Source organism: Urocitellus parryii, chromosome 9, assembly GCF_045843805.1.
Source record: "Urocitellus parryii isolate mUroPar1 chromosome 9, mUroPar1.hap1, whole genome shotgun sequence".
Classification (NCBI taxonomy): domain Eukaryota; kingdom Metazoa; phylum Chordata; class Mammalia; order Rodentia; family Sciuridae; genus Urocitellus; species Urocitellus parryii.
In genome coordinates this window covers 57,857,395-57,878,637 of record NC_135539.1, presented here as the reverse complement: position 1 = coordinate 57,878,637, position 21,243 = coordinate 57,857,395, and the positions used below count along the sequence as shown (strand labels likewise).

At 40.3% G+C, this 21,243-nt stretch overlaps 1 protein-coding gene across 2 annotated transcripts in view; it reads left to right on the top strand.

Moving 5' to 3' along the window:
- Positions 1–6,885, top strand: part of Fam171a1 (family with sequence similarity 171 member A1) — a 116,447-nt gene extending 109,562 nt beyond the window's left edge. Inside the window, exons 7-8 of one of the 2 annotated variants that reach the window (XM_026408141.2) lie at positions 3,236–3,350; positions 3,953–6,885. In XM_026408141.2, coding sequence (XP_026263926.1) covers positions 3,236–3,350; positions 3,953–5,642 — 1,805 coding nt within the window. In that variant the 3' untranslated portion in view covers positions 5,643–6,885. The remainder of the gene's footprint in view (positions 1–3,235; positions 3,351–3,952) is intronic. The other variant, XM_026408142.1, reaches the window with a different exon arrangement.
- Positions 6,886–21,243: the final 14,358 nt, after the last annotated feature.

Genomic DNA, 21,243 nt, shown 5'->3' with positions numbered 1-21,243 from the left:
AAGTATGCATTTGAAAATAACCTCAGCAGAGAGATTACATCCAACTCAAAACTGCTTCAAAGTCTGAAATCAAATGATGGAAAAAAGGCATTTTGTGGGGGTGGAAGAGTTCTGGTTGGAACTTTCCCATTTAAGATAAGAATAATGCATGGAAAATAGTCTTGCCTCCTGTCTCTGTTTTGTTCGGACAGCTGCCATGGGGCATTCTTAATCAGAAGCCCACAGAGGAGGCTCAGACCTCCTCCCTAATTCCCAAAACAGCTGGGGCCTGGTGTGAGCAAGCTCATAGGAAGAACACTCAACAGAAGGACTAGCAGAAAGTCACCATAGTGGGCTTCGTAGGGCAAAATATTTGATTTGACATTTCCAAACTGCTTACATGCAAATCAATTGCTCTGTGCCCAAAAGAATAATCTCCACTTTGAGTATGTGAATTCACTCCTATTTTTTAAAGTGTGATTCAAAAATGTGATTTTTAACCTACATTCCCAAATATATATTCCAAATTGTTTTGCAAAATGGGCATCTCACAAGAATCATTTCTAGTGATGTCTTCCATTGCTACATTTTTCTTTAGAATCCATAACACTTGAACTGCCTACCTTCATGAAACTGGTCTGTAGTGGCCAATCTTATATTTATAGGCACCTTTGATTGCTATTTTTTTAAACACATCTAAAAGTCATGCACGCTCAAGTCTGGTGAACAAAATAGGAGATTGAGCTAGGTCAAAATGTGCTGTGATTAAAAAGTCTCTCTTGCAAATTAACCATGAAGGCATTTCCAAATGGAAGTTCAAAGTATTTTAGTAAGGGAATTATCACTGGAATTAACACGTAAACTCCCAAAGTAACTAACATGTTGGAGACCATTTGTAGATGGGTGTTGAAAAGTTTGTTACATTGATTTTATGTTCCCATAGCAATAAAATTTACACTTCAGATATGTGTTTTTCTTGATGGTGTGGTTCTTATAGTATTGTAAGCATGAACCAGGTACAGAAATGCCCCGTTTTCCTAATTTGAAATATTAAGAGAATGTGACTAGGAAGAAAGAAAGAAAAGAAATTCCTTAGGTACCAAAGCAGAAGCCACAAAGCCCATGCATTAAAGTGAACTTTTGTTTTAGACAGATTTCAAAACAACTGTGGCTATCAGTTTTCTATTATGCCACAGATGAATATATGCTTTTGTAAAAAGGAAAGGAGACTGACGAACACAGCCATGAAGTAAGAGACTCAAGAGCTCTGAGAGCATCCATAGCCCAGCCTGATGGTATTTAATGTGTGGATACAGGCGTGGGTAAACTCACAGCCATCAATTTATTAAAGCAAATGACAGTAATGCTGTGTTTTCACAAGTCCAAAACCAAGAAGAAAATAATGGGGGTTTCATTCTTTAATTCTCTGCTTAAGAAGGAAGCAAAGCACAGCTATGAATTTTCTGCAGATTTCCAGTGGCAGAGTTTGAAATAATTACCTTCTGAGTACTGAACAGACCAAGTTTCAGTTTTCTGGAAATGATTTTTATGTGTACCTAATGCATGTTTTGTTTGTCTCATTTTTGTGGTTCTGGGGATCAAACCCAGGTAGCCAAGTTTTCTTGGTGGCTTCTCACAAGGCTCCCCGTCTGGGGAGGTTGCCTTTGTATAAGAAGTTGTATATGGAACAAGTGAAGTGAAGCAGTGTGGAGTTCTTTTTCCAGCTTGCTAAACATTCATCCCTAACATCCCACACCATCAAAGTGAATTATATTTGGAAGAGAATGGTGTTCTCTTTTGGACTCAGAAATGCCAATATTTTCAAAAATTGATAAACCTCTTTCTGTTGATCTAACTCTTAAAAGATTTGGCTCCTTAAAATGATTTTTGAAGAAATCTGTCTCTTATCAAAAAAAAAATTTTAAGCAAATGAGTGTTTGTGGGATTTAGTAATCATAATCAGGCTACCCTGGAATAATGTGAAACCACAGTTTTTTTCCTTTCTCTGCATTGGCCCACTGCCAGGATATTGGCCACCAATAAATGCTCAAAGCCCAGATATTGTAATTTGCAGAGGTTTTTGTTGTTGATCCATTGTGTCCGTAATATTAAGACAAATTTGCACTATTTTTAGACTTAAAAGATATGAATTAAACTCCTTTTTCTTGGGATTCTTTACAATATATATTTTTAAATGAAATATTTTTATCTCTAGTAACCTTATCTGTAAATTCTAAAGAGGTCTGTGGCTATCCGGGCTTGATGCAATACACCTGTAATTCTAGCTAGTTGTGAGGCTGAAGTAGGCTGATCACAAGTTCAACACCATTCCAGGCAACTTAATGAGACCCTGTTGCAAAATACAATTAAGAGAGCTGGGAATGTAGCTCAGTGGTAAAATGCTTGCCTGGCAGGAGCAAGGCCTGGGGTTCAGTCCCCAGTACCACTAAAAAAAAAGAAAAGAGGTCTGTGGCCGTGTGCAATTAGTCTTTTAAAAAAATGTAGAAGAATGTTTTATTGTTTTACATGGAAAGAATTTTCATTACACTTAACAGCCTGTAACAAGTTATTGACTTTTTAAAGTCATAGTAAATTTATGTCATATATTTAGACAGTGTAAATTTATGTCATGCATTTAGAGAAAGGGCACTCTATATAGTAATAATTGGCTGCCCAAACATATCGAGAATAAGATCTTTTGTTTTATTTTTCCTGTCATATAAAATCTCCAGATACTCAGATCATCTCTTAAAGGTGAAAAACCCCTTATTATGTTCTCTTGCATCCATTTGCTTTTATTAAAAGATCATGGGTCTGGGGTCATGGCTCAGTGGTAGAGTGCTGGCCTACCATGTGTGAGGCACTCGCTTCAATTCTTGGTCCTGCATATAAATAAATAAAATAAAGGTCCATGGACAACTAAAAAATATTTTAAAAAAAGAGCATGTATTTAGAATGCTGAACATGCTGCCAGGTGAGGCTCACTTCTCAGATAAGAAGAGTCTCTAGACACAGCCACATTCCTATTTGAGTTTTGAAAGTGCAGCTGGCCCCGGAAGCTTCCATAATAATGTTAATTATGGAATGAAATGGTGATGGTGCCACAAACCCATCAATCAAAGGTATTTTTGTCTGGCCTTTGCTCTGTGCCCCTGCCAGGAAGAGTAAGAAAAAAGACATTATGTTCTCAACTAATTATCCCTCTTTTTATTTAAAGGTATCAAAATATCTAAAATGCCATTTTCTGACCTTCTAGGTCCCGTTGTAACACAGGACATTACCACGTATCACACCGTGTTTCTTTTGGCCATTTTAGGAGGAATGGCTTTCATACTTTTGGTTTTGCTGTGTCTCCTTTTATATTATTGCAGGTAAAGTGTTACCATTTTGGCAATATCTTTTTTAATGTCAAAGTTCTTGTGCAATTGATATTTGGAAGCATTGGTATGAAGTTGCTTTTTTGTGTTTTTTTTTTCTAAATTGAGATCCTTTTTCTTGTTGTGAAGCAATATCTACAAACTCAAATGCATGATCTAAATTACAAATGAAACTACACGATGTGTAAGGCCAAGGGGAGTTGTATAAAAAACGTTTGACAATTGTCATCTGATTCCCTGGGAGTACTCCCAAATACTGATGGAGAGATGATATTCTCAAGATCAAAGCAGAATTATTATTATTTTGATGCCACGTCTGTTCACTGAGCAAGAATGTTTATCATTGGCTCTTGGGTGACCCCTTACGAATGAATTAGTTGGCTGTTCTTACAAAAACTTGAGGATCACTCTCCAGATGCTGCTGCTCTGGGTCAGCATTGGGTGAGTGAGGGTTCGTGGTGAGAGGTTTCTGGCCCCTGATGAGTTGTTTTGTTTCTCCTTGTGGAAATTGAGAGTTAGTATTTTGCCTGAAACTTGAAACTGTTCCATCATGAGAATCTCTAATCTCTAGTTGTGGGTCGTGTCTTTGGTCACAGGAGGAAGTGCTTGAAACCCCGTCAGCACCACAGAAAACTGCAGCTTCCGGCAGCCCTCGAGAGTTCCAAAAGAGATCAGTCCACTTCCATGTCGCACATCAACTTGCTGTTCTCTCGTCGGGCGTCAGAATTCCCTGGCCCTCTGTCCGTTGCCAGTCATAGCCGCCCAGAGGCCCCAGGGACCAAGGAGCTGATGAGTGGGGTCCACTTAGAAATGATGTCCCCCAGCGGAGAGGGGGACCTGCACACACCCATGCTGAAGCTCTCTTACAGTACCTCACAAGAATTTAGCTCCCGGGAAGAACTGCTCTCCCACAAGGAAGAAGATAAAAGCCAAACCTCCTTTGATAACTTGACTCCAAGTGGGACACTGGGCAAAGACTACCATAAGTCAGTGGAAATTTTTCCCTTAAAGGCAAGAAAATCTATGGAAAGAGAAGGCTACGAGTCCCCCGGCCACAATGACTACAGGGGCAGTTATAATACTACACTATCCCAGCCTTTATTTGAAAAGCAGGACCGAGAAGGCCCAGCATCCGCAGGAAGCAAACTCACCATTCAGGAACATATGTACCCTGCGCCTTCATCTCCTGAAAAAGAGCAACTGCTGGACCGCAGACCTACTGAATGTATGATGTCGCGATCCGTGGATCACCTGGAGAGACCCACGTCTTTCCCGAGGCCGGGCCAGTTGATCTGCTGTAGTTCTGTGGACCAGGTCAATGACAGCGTTTACAGAAAAGTGTTACCTGCCTTGGTCATCCCTGCCCATTATATGAAACTCCCAGGGGACCATTCCTATGTCAGTCAGCCTCTGGTTGTCCCAGCGGACCAGCAGCTGGAAATTGGAAGACTTCAGGCTGAGCTCTCCAACCCCCACGCAGGGATCTTCCCACACCCGTCCTCTCAGATGCAGGGCCAGCCCTTGTCTTCCCAGGCCATCTCTCAGCAGCACCTGCAGGAGGCAGGCACGCGGGAATGGAGCCCTCAGAACACATCCATGTCAGAGTCTCTGTCCATCCCAGCATCCTTGAATGATGCGGCTCTGGCTCAAATGAACAGCGAGGTGCAGCTCCTGACAGAAAAGGCTCTGATGGAACTTGGAGGTGGGAAGCCACTTCCACACCCCCGGGCGTGGTTTGTGTCCCTGGACGGAAGGTCCAATGCTCATGTTAGACATTCATACATTGATCTCCAAAGAGCTGGAAGGAACGGAAGTAATGACGCCAGTTTGGACTCTGGTGTGGATATGAATGAACCAAAATCTGCCCGCAAGGGAAGGGGAGACCCTTTGTCTCTCCAGCAGAGCCACCCACCTGTCCAGGAGCACCAGCAGAAAGAACCCAGGGCCCCAGACAGCGCTGCCTACACGCAGCTGGTGTACTTGGATGACATGGACCCAAGCGGCAGCGAGTGTGGGACCACAGTCTGCACCCCCGAGGACAGTGCGCTGCGATGTTTGTTGGAAGGCTCGGGTCGGAGAAGTGGTGGACAGCTGCCCAGCCTGCAGGAAGAGACGACCAAACGAACTGCAGATGTCCCCCCGGAGCCATTAGCCAGTCCCCACCAGAGAAGATCTGCTCATGACGACGAAGACGATGACGATGATGACGACGACCAAGGAGAAGACAAGAAGAGCCCCTGGCAGAAACGGGAGGAGAGACCCCTGATGGCATTTAACATTAAGTGAACTGTCACAGAGCCACCCAACCGTGGGATATAACCTTGCCAAATATCCTTTCTTACTGAAGCGCATACCTGTTTGTGGAGGAGCCGAAGAAGGGCTACCGCAGGAGTGGACGTCCGCTGCGTGGGCATTGCCCTGTCAATGGTAGAAGGGAGTTAAAGTTATTTCTCGGAATAAAGGATGACTCTGGTAGATGCTGCACCTCCAGGGAGGTGGCTGGGAGAAGTGTCTGAACGTCGTTCCACAGACTTGACCTGTCCACCCACCAGGGATGCTGCAAAACCGCCCGTGATGTTGCTACACTCCAAGGATCACCTCAGTTTTCCCTCGGATTCTGGGAACAGATGAAACTCTTTTTGCATTGCTTGAATCCATTTTCTCACGATAATGCTACTGTGAAGCTATTCTTGAGAAATGAGGGTGGCACTCTGTGTCCCAAGGTAGGCATTATCTCCAAGGAAAGCTATGCATTGCTGCTTTGTTTCTTATTTTGCTTAGATTTTGCTTTGGTTAGGGCTTGTTTGGGGATTTGCTTCTTCTCTCTCTATTTTTCTTTTCAATACAATTTGGTTGTAAAAATTGCATTCCCTCATTTTAATCTGTTCTACTTCTCAGTGGTTTGTTTTTGGTGTCTCCCTTCAGGAACTCCTGAGTGTCATCTTTTAACATCCAAGCCTTTTAATGAAATCGTACTGAAACTTTTATCAGCTAAGAGTCTTTCAATTCTGGTCCCATTAACTCCAAGTGCCTTTTTTACAGTGACAACAGACAGTCCCTCAGTTTTTTGGTTTTTCTTAATCCCTTTAATTGAACTGCCTGGATTTTATATAAAGTTATTAAATGATATCCCTTTTCTTTAAACTGCATGCTGCCAAGTGCCATTTGTGCTCAGCATTCTCATTTCAGCTCAGTGTACTCTCTAGTTACCCTGTGTAATGTGGGTTCTGTTTAGCTAAGATAGACTAGAGGACACTTTAGAGATGCCCTTCCCTACCCCATCCCTTTGGCCATAAGCCACCGTTATGGTTTTATTGGCTGTTTGTATATACGGTTGGTTGCATATTAACTCTGGAATCCTATGGGCTGATCTTGCTCGGCAAACGTGAGAGTATGGACTGAGCAAGGGGACTGAATGTGACTATTAAAAAAAAAAACTTATGTACTATCCAAAAGTGCCAGAATGACTCTTCTGTGCATTCTCTCTAAAGAGCTGCTTAGTTATCCAAAAATGAAAATTCAAAATAAACTCAGAAGAAAATAAAACTGTTTTGTGGTCATTTTAATTCATTCCGAACCATCATCTGTTGCAAAATCATTACTAAGACTTTTTAAATCATTCCTTGACAGCCTAAAATGTGGTGGTTGGACTTGTAAACACAGCCACCCCGGGATTTTCACTGGGGTGAAAATCCTTAAAACCCACCTTTGTCTTTAGTGTCATTCAAGAACAGAAGGTAACATTTTGTTGTTTTTCAGGTAAAGAGAGATGTCTGTGCTTTACAGGAAACTGGTGTTTTAGATCTAGTATCGATCCGTCTTGGAACAGCTTCAAGAAGATTTTGTTAAAATGACCTGAATCATCTTGGATATATAATGCTGTTCATCAAAAGTGTTAATGGAGATGATGTCAAAACCTGGATTGGAAGAAATAAGTTGAGCCAGCCGTTTACAGTCAGCAGCTTCCTTACAAAATCTTCATTCATGAATTCTATACAGACAGAAAATCAAACTGGTTGCTATTATTTTAATTCTTCAATGCTGACATTTAATATTTGGCTTGGCAGGGGGTGGGGGCGATAGTTGAGAAAGTTCCCCAAGAGTCAGACAACTGTGGTCCGGCACCTGTGGTGTAAGAACTGAGGTAGAGTTCATTCTGGAGTGAACATTCTCACCAGTAGGTGGCGGTGAAGCTGTGCAGACTGGGCTAAGAATCCAGGGAGAAGTTATTGGTCCACTCCCTCAAAACAAAGCATAAGATGCCTCCTGGTGAATGCCCAGGGCAGATATTGGTGATGGGGGCAGAAAGGAGGATGTCAGAGCTCCTTGCTGTAACTGGTTCCCTCTCAGCCTAGGGTTGCTGCCAGTAGAATTATCTCCTTCAAGTATCAGTTTCCAGGAAGCCCTGTTCAATGCATGTCACCTGTGTGTGACACATGAACCCTTAGCACCGATTATGGGAGATCTGGCAGGAATATTGGGGAGAGCTGCTTTTCTGACTCCTTAGGTGAGACATAATCTAGGTTGGCTGTGATTGTGGAATGTATTGAGCAGCCAGTAGTGGCCACAACTTGGGAAGGCAAGGAAAGTGGGTTTGCCAAAGGGGAACTGGTTCTTCCAAAGGTGAAGTCGATTCAGTCTTACTGTTATCCATACTTGGCCTTAGAAGTTATGATTTTTTTTCTAGGGGCTGGGGATGTGGCTCAAGCGGTAGCGTGCTCGCCTGGCATGCATGCCGCCCGGGTTCGATCCTCAGCACCACATACAAACAAAGATGTAGTGTCCGCCAAAAAACTAAAAAATAAATATTAAAAAATTTAAAAAAAAAAAGATTTTTTTCTCATGGTGCCAACACTGATCGTCAGCCTAGAATGCTCTAGACAGCCTAGAATTCTCTAGACAAAGTCTGACTGCAGATTTTGAACACTTCATCTTTATGTCATGGTATTCCAAATTAAGTGTATTACCTGAAGGACCAGAGGCATCAAGGGCATCTTGCTCCTGCCACCTAATGGTGAGTTTTCAGTTGCCTGCCTGGCAGCAGGTATGATCTAAACACAGCTCTCTATGGCCAGCTCTGGGAGGTGGGGGAGGGAATGCCCAGGGGTGAGTCAGCCCCTGGTCTGCCTACGGGCTAGGTGGATGAGGAGACTGAGATCCATGGGGTCCCTATCTGGAAACAAAAGCTTGAGAACAACAATTTATTCCAGTTTCAGAAGCTTGTCCAGAAAATGTGTTTATTCTTTGTTTTCTACCTAATCAACCAAATAAAGGAGATGTGGTTAAATAATTGAAGTCACTCAGCTCAAAGCAGTGATGTGCCCAAACCAGCTCTTTGGAAATAAATTCATTTGAGCTACAAATGTTCCTAATGAAGCATGCGTCAGACACAACTTGCAAATAATAATAAAGTACATCACATTCCCTTTTGTCAATTTCCTTTGACAATTGATTCTCACCCAATGCTTTTGTTGATTATCATCATAGCCAACCCATTGTTGTGACTGACAACGAGTATAGTTCAGACATGAATGCTATTATTTAATGATTAAGGTGAAATTGAAACAGAAAGATATATTTCAGAATGTCACTCATGGAGTGGCTTCTTTGCTGAGTCAGTTTTTAAATAGTAGCAGACTGTTCGCTCAGACATTTTTGGTGCTGTTTGCAGTGTACCAACTTCAGACGTTGTCCTATTTTAAGTGTCAAACCACATTGTTAACATTTTCTGTATCATTTTCTCAAACCTCTAAGTCAACCAATCAAGACCTGATCTATAGTATTTGCCAATTTCTGTGGTATAGATACTCCCAGTGTGGCTAATTTCAAGCAACTAGAGGGATGTCACTGCACCTAAGAGCCTAGTGCTGAAGCGATGTGTAGTGCGAAGGCTGAGATGCACATCAAGGAGAGAACATGTGTGTTAGAGAAGTTTCATTCAGCAATGTTCCAGGGATGGCAATGTTAATGAATTAACAATCTATTAAGTAAGATTTTTTTTTTTTTAAGAGAGAGAGAGAGAATTTTTTAATATTTATTTTTTAGTTCTCGGCGGACACAACATCTTTGTTTGTATGTGGTGCTGAGGATCGAACCCGGGCCGCACGCATACCAGGCGAGCGCTTGAGCCTCATCCCCAGCCCCATAAGTAAGACGTTTTTAAACAGAAACACCCAAAATAACAAGGTTATGTAATTGATCCATTGAAAGAAATGTGACCATAGGCTTGCAGAAGCCCACCCCTATGTTGGCCCCTAGGAGCAGTGGCTGTGACATTGTCCTTGCTAATTCAGTGTTATAGAGAATGCACAGAACACAACTGCTACAGATAATGAGAACTGCTGATCGTGAACACTTAGGAATGATGATTTTTTTAAGGAAAAATTTTTAATTTTTGTTAATATATTTAGTTAGATTTGTAAGACTTGTTTTTTAATAATGGCCATGTATAACCACTGACTTGCAATGTTCCTGAAGTTATAAATCCCTCCCTCATAAACTCACTCTGGAATGCCATGTGAACAAAGGTCTACCTAACTCCTTGTCTCTTGCCTTCTAACTTTTATTTTTTGTTTTCTTAAGCCTTTTTATTTTGAAATCACTTTACAGTTACAAAGAAGTTGCAAAAATAGTACAAAGAGTCCCTGTGCCCTTTGTCCAGCTTCCATAATATGTCCTACAGAAATGTGGGACATTTGTCAGCACTAAGAAATCAGTGCTGTTACCATACAAACTGTATTCCATTTCTGCAGGGGGTTTTTTCATTAATATCCAAAAGGTACATATTTTAGTGGCTCAACAAGAATGACATTTATCATTCTTTTAAAAATTAGTACATTGGGCTGGGGATATAGCTCAGTTGGTAGAGTGCTTGCCTTGCATGCACAGGGCCTTGGGTTTAATCCCCAGTACCACACACACACCAAAAAAAAAAAAAAAATTAAAAAGTAAAAACAGATAAAGGAAAATCAGTTACCAACAACTGCCATGTAGACACAACTGCAGCTAGCATTTTGTTGTTTATCTGCAATTCTTTTTTTTTTCTATTTCATTTAATTGTTGATGGACCTTTATTTAATTTACTTATTTATATGTGGTACTGGATCAAACCTAGTGCCTCACACATGCCAGGCAAGTACTCTACCACTGAACCATAACCCCAACCCTTTCCTGCAACTCTTTACCCACATAAATGCACATTTCCTACAAAAAGATGCTCGCCCTCACCCTACCCTGCAATCTTCTTCTCCCACTAAACAGTATATTGTTAACAGCCTTCCCTGCTGGCACTTGTAGCTCCAGATCATATTTTTTATTTTATGACGATCTTTTATTTTAACTTTTTGAAACTTCAGGTGGAAATTTCTGATTAGGACAGGAAGATCTAGGTGCTCTTCAGGTGTTAGTGGTAACTGGGTGTAATATGGGCAATATTCATTAAAGAAGGATCAAGGTACCCTCCCTAGGTGCAAGCCTGACTGCAGGAGGTGGGAGGGATGCATGGAAGAGTGTGCCTAGGCTATACCAGCAGATAGCACCATCCGCTTAAGTGACAGAGACCCTGTGCATCTGGAACTTTCTTTAGTATAAATTAGCACAGATAAATGCAAAAGGAGTGAGACAAAGCATCCAAGAATGTGAGACCAGAACCAAAAAGGCAGAAGACCATAAAGCCTAATGATAATTGGGCTACAGTATGATACTGTACGATTTCCTGTGTCCCTCTTCTTGGAGACATTGCTTTTGCAGACCTCTAGTATTGGAGGACAAAGGGATATTAGAATGAAATTATAGATAGAAACATGATTTTTCAACCATTTAGGAATTCCATGATCCTCATTTGCTGTTGTTTACCACAGTTAAAACAACATGCAATAATGTTTTGAGACACTTATAACAACCCTTGATATTATGGACAACCTATTTGAGTGGGCACGATGGATGTTGTGACCTTTGGCAGTGAGCAATGGAGAAGGGCAGTTGCCATAATGGAGGGAGAAAGATCCAGCCAGACTTTTTAGGTGAAGTAGAAATTGCAAGCCTTTCTCTCGCCTTTTACATTTAAAGCTATGAATGTATATATACACCAAAATACCTGACAAATGTTTTTTTTTTCCTTCTTTGCAGTGTGATGATTTGTTTAATGTTCATATTCTGGTATTGCAAAGTGGTTAATCATTTGTGTAAGATCATTTGTACCTCAACAGAATGAACAGGAATTGAGGAGTCTGAGCATCTTGAACATGAAAGAGCCATGAAGATCTCATGCTGAGGAAACTGAAGCCTGAAACCACAGGGGTTGACCTCCCCAGGCAGGCAGTGAGTGACCACATGGAATCCAGGCCCCACCTCCTTACAGTATCACAGTGTGCAGCCACTTCCACAGGCTATTCTCCATCCCCAGCTCTTTTATACCCTCTGCCCTCTGTCCACATTCTACATAACAGTAGATACTCAAAATTAGAACCTAAAGCATTGCAAGCCACAATAATTATTCAGTTTCTAAGGTTGTGGAAAGAACCCTGGACTTGAAGTGAAAGACCTGGGTGTCAGCCTGTCTTTGGGGGGTCAGATAGATGACTAACTTCTGATGCATTAGAAAGAGGGCAGGAATGTTTGCTGTCCTCCGATCTCTGGGTGGGTTGAGTTCAAATAAGGCAATGAATATTAAAGCTTCTTGTTAAACTGTAAATTGCTATACCAATATAAGTAGTCACTCCTTTTTATATCCTGTAGTTCTCTAATCATTGCTACAGTGCAACAGTGGACTTTGGTTTTTAGTTTTTGGTCTTAATTTTGAGTTTTGTTGGTTTTTTGGTGTTTGGTTTTTTGTTGTTGGGTTACAGGTGGTGCCTTCTGGAAAACTGAGGCATCATGAAGCCCCCCCCCCTTCAAACCCTGATTCTTGAGATCAAGTCAGAAAGATTTCAGACCAGTTGCTCAGAATAACTGGCGTGAGTTTATTAGAAGGGAGGGGAAAGGGAACACTCACTCGTCAAGGGAGAAAGTGAGTCCTCTCAGAGAGGGGAGGGACCCTGTGTGCCTCTCTTGCCCTCCAGTTTTATTGGGGGTCCCAGGGACGTTTCCAGAGAGTCCTGCCCACGTCCATCTCTTTTGACTGACAGCAAGATGACATCAGGTTTTCAAGTCCCCTCGGCCATGCCCACTCTAGGTCACCTTGGCTTGTGCTAACCGGTTCTAATTGGAACCTGTTCTTAAAAATTCTATGGCTAAGGAAATTACCCTTATCTCTGTGAGTTCTGGGATCTGGTCTGTGTAAGGGTCACAGAAGTCTCTTCTTCAGGGTAGCATATTTTCTTCTTATCAGCATTTCAGAGCCTGAATTTCTCCTACAGACAACAGGTAGTTTGCTGAGGAATGTAACATAACCTGTTCACTTAAGCCAACCGGGCTGCAGATAAATTGCTTTTTCGAAGTGAAAGCATGTAGGGGTCAGCACAGTGGGCCCATTTTATAGATTTATTCCCTTAACCTCATGCTCCCACCACTCACATCTGTCTGTCCCATGTCAGTTGTTTTAAGAGCTACTGTTTAGTTCCACTTTGGGGAAAATGTTAGAGAAAATCAATAGTCTCTTCTTTCCCCATTCTTACTGCTTTCTACAAGCTTCAGTTGAATGAATAATCTCTCCCTTTGTCCAGCTAGCTGGTTTTTTTGTAAGGGGTTTGAAGTTAACCAGTAGGGTCAATGAAGCTGCAGCCTCCTTTCATGGACTAAAGTCCCCTCTTACCCATAAGATATGTCCCAAGACTCCCAGTGGGATCCTGAGATCATAGGCAGAACTGAACCCTGTGTACATACACACCAATGATAAAGTTTATGCAGTTAGTAATAAATCAGAACAATTACAACAATGCAGAGTACATTAGATTGACCCGTACCCTCAACCACACATACTCAGCCTGATAAGCAAAGACACTGGAGTGACTAACAGGCAGGCAGCACGTATAATGTGGGATGTTGGACAAAGGGATGATTTGAATCCCGGACAAGATGGAGCAGGATGGTAAGTTTTCCTCAGGCGACTCAGAATAGCATGCCATTTAGACCCCGAGAATTGCTGATTTCTGAAAATGTCCACTTAATATTTTCCACTGATTGCAGTTGACCATGGGTAATTGAGACTACAGAACAAGAAACCTCAGAGAAGAGGGACCCACTATAAATACTTACGTAAAGATATACATGCTAAGTATCTTTTGGTTTCAAATGACAGAATTTCATTGTCAAGGGAGATCTGGGAAGTAGGGTATGCCAGTGTGCTGTCATGTGTCCACTGAATCTGGGGACTCTGGTGTCTGGTTACATGCTTCTGGGTGTGTGTGGGGTGGGGGGGAGTGTTTCCAGGTAAACACTCAGTAAAGTAAGTCACCTCCCCAAAGTGGGTGAGCATTATCCAATCCACTGAGGGCCTGGCTAGAACAAAAGACAGGAAGGAAGACTCTGACCCAGCTTTTTTTTTTTTTTCCTTGCCTCACTGCTAGAGCTGGGTAATCTCATCTTCTCCTGCCCTTGCACTAAGGTCTACACCATCAGCTTTCCTGGTGGCAGATTGTGGGACTTCTAAGCCTCCAAATTATTTGAGTCAATCCCCATAATAAATTATAGATACACACACACACACACACACACACACACACACACATCTACTGATTCTGTGTCTCTGAAGAACCCTGAAGAATAGAACCAAGGGGATCAACCAGAAAAGACAAAATGTAATATTAACTCCAGGAAGGATTTCATACTAGACTACTTTCATAACACATTATCTTTGTAAATGTTTTTACTGATTCTTTTTAGTTGTACATAACAATAGGAATCATTTGACATAATTATAAAAGCATAGAGTATAATTTATTCTAACTCAGACCCCAGTAGTTCCACTTTTCCTCCCCTCTTCTCTCCCCTGTTCCCTTCCCTCTACTGATCATTCTGCTATTTACTTATAAGGTTTTTTAAATTAGTGTCTGTGGATATACATGATGGTGAGATTCACTATGGTATATTCATATATGTACATAGGAAAGTGAGGTCAGATTCATTACATTGTCTTTCCCTATCCTGTATCACTTCCCTTCATTCCCTTTTGTCTAATCCACTGCTCTTTCTTCTATTTCCTTTTTTGTTGGTTTAATTTTTTAAATACATGACAGCAGAATGCATCACAATTCTTATTACACATATAGAACAATTTTTTATACTCTGCCCTATCTAGAGTTCATCAATTCCTCCCATGTCCCTCTGCCTACCCAACTATGAGTCAGTCACCTTATATCAGAGAAAACATTCACCATTTGTTCTTCTATTATTTTTTAATCCTCTCCCCCTACAACTTATTTTGGATTTTTCTGCACATGAGATAAAACATCCCATCTTTGATTTGGGGGGACTGGCTTATTTCACTTAGCATTATAGTCTCCAGCTATATTCATTAGCCAGCAAATGCCTTGAAGTCATTCTTTATGTCTGAGCAATACTCCATTGTGTGTGTGTGTGTGTATGTGTGTGTGTGTGTTAGACCAGAAACCCTATAATCGCTAGAAGAAACTATAGGCCCAACACTCCAACATTTTGGCTGAGGAACTGACTTCCTTAACAAGAATACACACACACACACACACATACATACATACACACCACATTTTCTTTATTCACCTGTTGAAGGGCACCTAGGTTGGCTCCATATCTTGGCTATTATGAATTGGGCTGCTGTAAACATTGATATGGCTGCATCACTGTAGTATGGTGATTTTAAGTCTTTTAGATATATACTGAGGAGTGGGATAGCTGCTTCGAATGGTGGTTCCATTCCTAGTTTTTTGAGGACTCTCCATACTGCTTTCCAGAGTTGTTACACTAATTTTCAGTCCCACCAACAATGTTTGAGAGTACCTTTTGCCCTACATCCTCACCAACATTTATTGTTACTTGTATTTTTGATAATTGCCATTCTGACTGGAGTGAAATGAAATCTCAGTGTAGTTTTAATTTGCATTTCTCTAATTGCTAGAGATGTTGAGCATTTATTTATATTTGTTGGCCATTTGTATTTATCTATTTATTTATTTTGAGAAGTGTATGTTTAGTTCCTTTGCCCATTTATTGATTGGGTTGTTTTTTGTTTGTTTGTTTGTTTGTTTTTGTTTTGTTTGTTTTTAGTATTATATTTTTTGAGTTCTTTGTGTGACCTGAATAATAATGCCCTGAGGAACAGGTGGCAAAGTTTTTCTCCCATTCTGTTGGCTCACTTCACTCTCTTAATTGTCTCATTTGCTGTGAAGAAGCTTTTTAGTTTGATACCATTCCACTTATTGATTTTTTATTTTACTTCTTGTGCTTTAGGAGTCTTGTTAAGGAAGTCAGTTCCTCAGCCAAAATGTTGGAATGTTGGGCCTACAGTTTCTTCTAGCAGTTACAGCGTTTCTGGTCTAATTCCTAGATCTTTGATCCACTTTGAGTTGAGTTTTGTGCAGAGTGAGAGATAGGGGTTAAATTTTGTTCTACTATATATGGATTTTCAATTTTCCCAGCTCCATTTGTTTAAAAAAAGGCTATCTTTTCTTTAACATATGTTTTTGACACTTTTGTCTAGTATGAGATAACTGTATTTTTGTGGGTTTGTCTCTGTTTCTTTTATTCTATTCCCTTGGTCTTCATGACTGTTTTAGTGCCAGTACCATGCTGTTTTTCGTTATTCTGTAGTATAATTGAGGTCTTATGTTGTGAAACCTCCTGCTTTGCTTTTCTCACTAAGGATTGCTTTGGCTCTTCTGGGTCTCTTATTTTTCCAAATGAATTTCATAACTCCTCCTAGTTCTTTGGAGAATGTCATTGGAATTTTGATAGTAATTGTATTACATCTGTATAGCACTTCTGGTAATATGGCGATTTTGACAATGTTAACTCTGCCTATTACAGAACATGGGAGGTCTTTCCATCTTTTAAGGTTTTCTTAAATGTCTTCTTTAGTTTTCTATACTTTCATTGTAGAGGTCCTTCACCTCTTTTATTAAATTGATTACCAAGTATTTTATTTGTAAATGGGATAGTTTTCCTAATTTCTTTCTTAGCGGATTTGGCATTGGAGTACAATTGATTTATGGGTGTTGATCTTGTATCCTGCTACTTTGCTGAATTCCTTTATGAGCTCCAGAAGTCTTCCGGTGGAGTTTTATGGATCTTCTAAACATGGGATCATGTTGTCAGCAAACAGATAAGTTGAGCTCTTCTTTTCCTATTCATATTCCTTTAATTTCCTTCTCTCACCTGATGGCTGTGGCTAGAGTTTCAAGACTATGTCCTAATACATTCATGCTTCAAAACTCACAACTCCCCTCTTATGTGGCTCAGGCAGGTGATATTTGTCCACTTGTATCCAGACATTGACATGAACTATTACTCAAACTGTGCAAAGACCTAGGATTTGAATGGAAACCCAGAAGTGCAGTTTTCTCTGCCCCCACCCAGCTGCCTCATAGGTTAATTCCAAGGATCCAAGTAGCAGCCGATACTTGGTGCTTTCTGTGTTATTAGCAGGGCTAACTTTCCTGTGGTCAATTTATTTAATGCCCACCTGCTATAATTTGGATAATGAGTGTTCCCCAGAGTTCCATGTGTTAAAGACTCCTTCTCCAGTGTGACACTCTTGGGGTGACACCTTTAGGAGGTGGTACCTAGTAGGAGGTATTTAAGTCACTGAGGGAAGGCATTGAAGGGGATTATAGGACTGTAGTCTCTTTCTCTTCCCTCTTGCTTCCTGACTTGAGAGATAAGCAGTTTGCTCCAACACCTACTTCCTGCCTTTGCCTTCCAGCACCCTTACCAGGGGCCCAGAACACTGGGTCCACCTGATCTTGAACTGGAACCTCCAGAACTATGAAGTAAATAAACCTTTTCTAAGTTAATTATCTCAGGTATCTTTATCATGACAGAATAGCTGACCAACACACCACCGTAACCTTGTGCAGCCAGTACTTCTGCCATTTCACAGACAGAATAACTTAGAGAAGCAGAATAACTTAACCTATTAACCTGTTTCCTTTGTAACCCTGCATTACTTATTAAATTGTGCTATTTTCTGATGGACAGCTAAAAACAACTAAAATGCAAACATTTTGATAAATAGTATAAATAATTATAGATTCTTTCCAGAAATGTGGAAGTAGTTACTGGTGTCCTAAGAGATCCTGCAAGCCACGGAAAGCTGGCTTGATATCTGCTCTCCCATAGTGGGACATTTTGGAGTCCTATGATGCCAGCCACTCTAGGGGTTTTAAATTTTTGTTTTGTTTTGTTTTAAGTAAGCTAAAATAAGATCAAATGTCTAGGAGTAGAATTTTCATGTTTAATACCAGGAGACACACAAAAGAGGCATAAGGATGACAAATATAAAAGATCAAAGCTCTAATTGCAATGGAAATCAATGACATTTTTCCTTCAAAGAGGCCAGAAAGATAGATTCTCATTTTTTTAGCGAGAAAAGAGGTGTTTAAGGTCTTTCTCAAGGAGAAATTTGCCTTTCTCTGCATTGAAGGGTAAAGGAAAGCTGGAGAGGGCATCTTCAGAGAAGAGTTAACACCAAAACAGAGATGATTTTTAGGCAGTAAAGTATTTTGAGAATCTCATATGAAAGTCAGTTTTAGAGTTTGGGATGGAATTTTTATTTTGTTTTTTGTTTCTGCAGTGCTAGGGACTGAAACCAGGGTCTTGTACATACTAGGCAAGTGCTGTACTACTGAGCTACATTTGCAGCCCAGATAGTTGTTTTTTAAAGACATTAACTTATAATTCTGCAGCTAGTTCTCCCAAATCCTTATTGGAATGAGACAGAGCATTGATAAATGAATAGCCAAGGATGTCATTGTGAACTGTAATGAAAATTTTTGTTATGCAAGCATCAGTTTTCTTTTAATATCAGCTAGAACTGTAGTCATTCCTCCTAGTTCATTATTAGAATACAACACACTTTTATTTTTTCATATTTTTGATGCATTATAATTGTACATAATGGTGGTATTCATTGTTACATGTTTGTACACTCACATGATATAACAATATGATTTAATGTAATTTGTCCAATATAATTCCCAAGTATTTTCCCTTTCCCTCTCCCTCCCCGAGTCCCTTTCCTCTGCTCTCCTGATCTTCTTTTAATATTCATAAGATCCTACCTTCTACCTATCTTTTTCCTTTTTCCTCCCTAGCTTCCACATACAATAGAAAACATATGACCCTTGGCCTTCTGAATTTGACTTATGTTGTTTAGCATAATGTTCTCAAGTTTCATCCATTTTCCTGCAAATGACTCAATTACATTCTTTATGGCTGAATAAAACTCCATTGTGCATGTATATATATATATAAAATCATATTTTCTTTAGCCATTCATCCATTGACATGTGCCTAGGCTGGTTCCATAATTTGGCTATTGTCAATTGTACTGCTATAAACATGGGTATTCCATGTATCACTGTTATGGTGACTTTAATTCTCCAAAATAAAAATCTAGGGGGAGTATAGTTGGGTCATACAGTGATTCCATGCCTACTCTTTTCAGGAACCTCCAAACTGATTTCTATAGTGGAAAAACACACTGTTGTAAACTTACATTTTTATTGGGCTAGTAGAATAATTTGAGATCTTTCATTTATTTTGTGCCTGGGACACAATGGTATGTGAGTGTGTGCACACACATGTGAAGGGGGAAAGTGAGCACAGGAGACAGTACACATACTCCCAATAGAAATGCTAGCTAATAGTGAATTTTAAAAACTTATAAAATCAATGTAACCAAACCACATTGTGACTATTGGTATTTTGTCAACCTCTAAAACAAGTAATTTATTTAGCAGATGAAAATCTATTTGTTGTATTCTTCTTATGTGTCTAAAGGGTCATTTTCTATGCCTCTTTTTGGCAAGTAATTCAAAGGACACCCAATAAACAGAGTCAACCCCAATGGCTGTGTCTTTACTATGTCGTCTTCAAATTGATTGCTTCTTGTAAGAGCCGATCACAGTTCTTTTTGTTTTGTTTTGCTTTTTAACTAGAACTGGGAAAGGTGGAGCTAGTGGTAAAGCTACAGTAGAGGAAACTCTGAAATTGCTAATGGTCATATTTCTTCCATTATGTAAACTACCCAGTAATCTTCAAGGAAGTGCCCATTTTGCCTTAAGACAGCCAGTCCAGAATGTGAGTCTGCATGCTCCAAGAACCAGAGGAGAATCCTGGCCCAGTGCAGGACCCTGATTCTAATTGCTTCTAAGCTCAAAAGTAATAGACTGCAATATATACTTCAAGAAGTTTTTAACTTGCTTCTATGGAACTAGGTGAAAGTTTTCACATGTCCTGCATAATTTGTGTTGCCAAATTATCGTGCTCATCAATAATCATAATGAAATAACAAAGTCTCATTTTGTTGCATTTCATATGTCCTCCATTCTGTAAGTGAGAACCAAAAAGCATTCTTCCCTCCCCTGCCTTTGAATTATAGTACTTTCACAAGTACAGAGAAGGTACGTATGAAGCCTGAATTTTGCGAATGGTAATTGCAGTCATTCTCTAACTCAGTTTTCAAAACTCATGGTCTCAGCCCTTGACATTAAGAAGGGAGTGAGAAGCCTGGCGCAGTGACACATGCCTGTAATCCCAGTTTAGGAGGCTGAAGCAGGAGGATCATGAGTTCAAAGCCAGCCTCAGCAAAAGTGAGGCACTAAGCAATTCAGTGAGACTCTTGTCTCTAGATAAAATAAAAAATAGGGCTGGGGATGTGACAGTGGTCAAGTGCCCCTGTGTTCAATCCCAGTAACCCCCTGCCTCAAAAAAGAAGGGAATGAGAACAGAGTTTCACCAAAGCTGAGATGCCATCCAATTCCCAAGTTGGATTCTTTGGAAAAAATGCTGATAAAATGCAGAGTTGGGGGGTGGGTTAGTTCAACACTGCATCTTGAATTTCCCAACTGAACTTTAATTATTTCAATTAAAAAATTGTTTAAGATATTTATCCTTGAGGACATTAGTTCTATGATGGCATCTATGTGTCACATTTTATGTGACTCAAAATTTCTTGGTTTTCAGGAATACCACAGTAGCAATGATGTTTCTTTTTCTTTTCTATTTTTTTTTATGTGAGAATAACCTTTGTACTAATTAGAAAAATGCCTTGGTGTATGACTCAGTACTTTTCCTCAAGCTCCCCTCAACCCAGGCTTGTAGCATTGACCTATCCAAGGAATTCAGGATACCACAAATCCTTGGTGTATGAAATCACCACATTGTTCACAAGGATGATCATCCCTTATCTGCTTCCTTGATGAAGTCATTCCCACTTGTTTCAATATGTGATTCTATAGATAAAAATCTTATCATTGCATTTTTGTTATTCATACCACTAATATGCTGGTAATGGAGATAACAGGGTGATGAGTCCATTGTGATTCCAAATGTAATAGGTCCCAGTAGATAGTGTTTAAGTTGTTTTAAGATGGATATGATCAGAAAATCCTGGCACCAAGCCTTCCCTAGGCCCGCCTTTGCTTCTGGTTATGGAACTCCTAATGCTTCCTTGCAACCAACAAGAGCTATAAACTGCAGCAGTGGCTTCTGTTGAAAGGGTTCCAACAAAGCTGGCCCCTTCTCACAAAAAAGTGGGATTGTCATCCTTGGTTCTAATATGTTTACAATTTTGCTGAGGAAACAAATATAAATATTTGAGAAAATATTGGTGCAAGTAGATAGGCTATTCTTGAAGTCCGTATATGAAACTCCCACCCCAGAAGATGCCACCGCTTGGGCTTAATTCACACTGAAAAAAAAAAAAATGAAAAGGGGGAAAGAACAGGTTAGATTTCACTCCGGATTAAAGTCT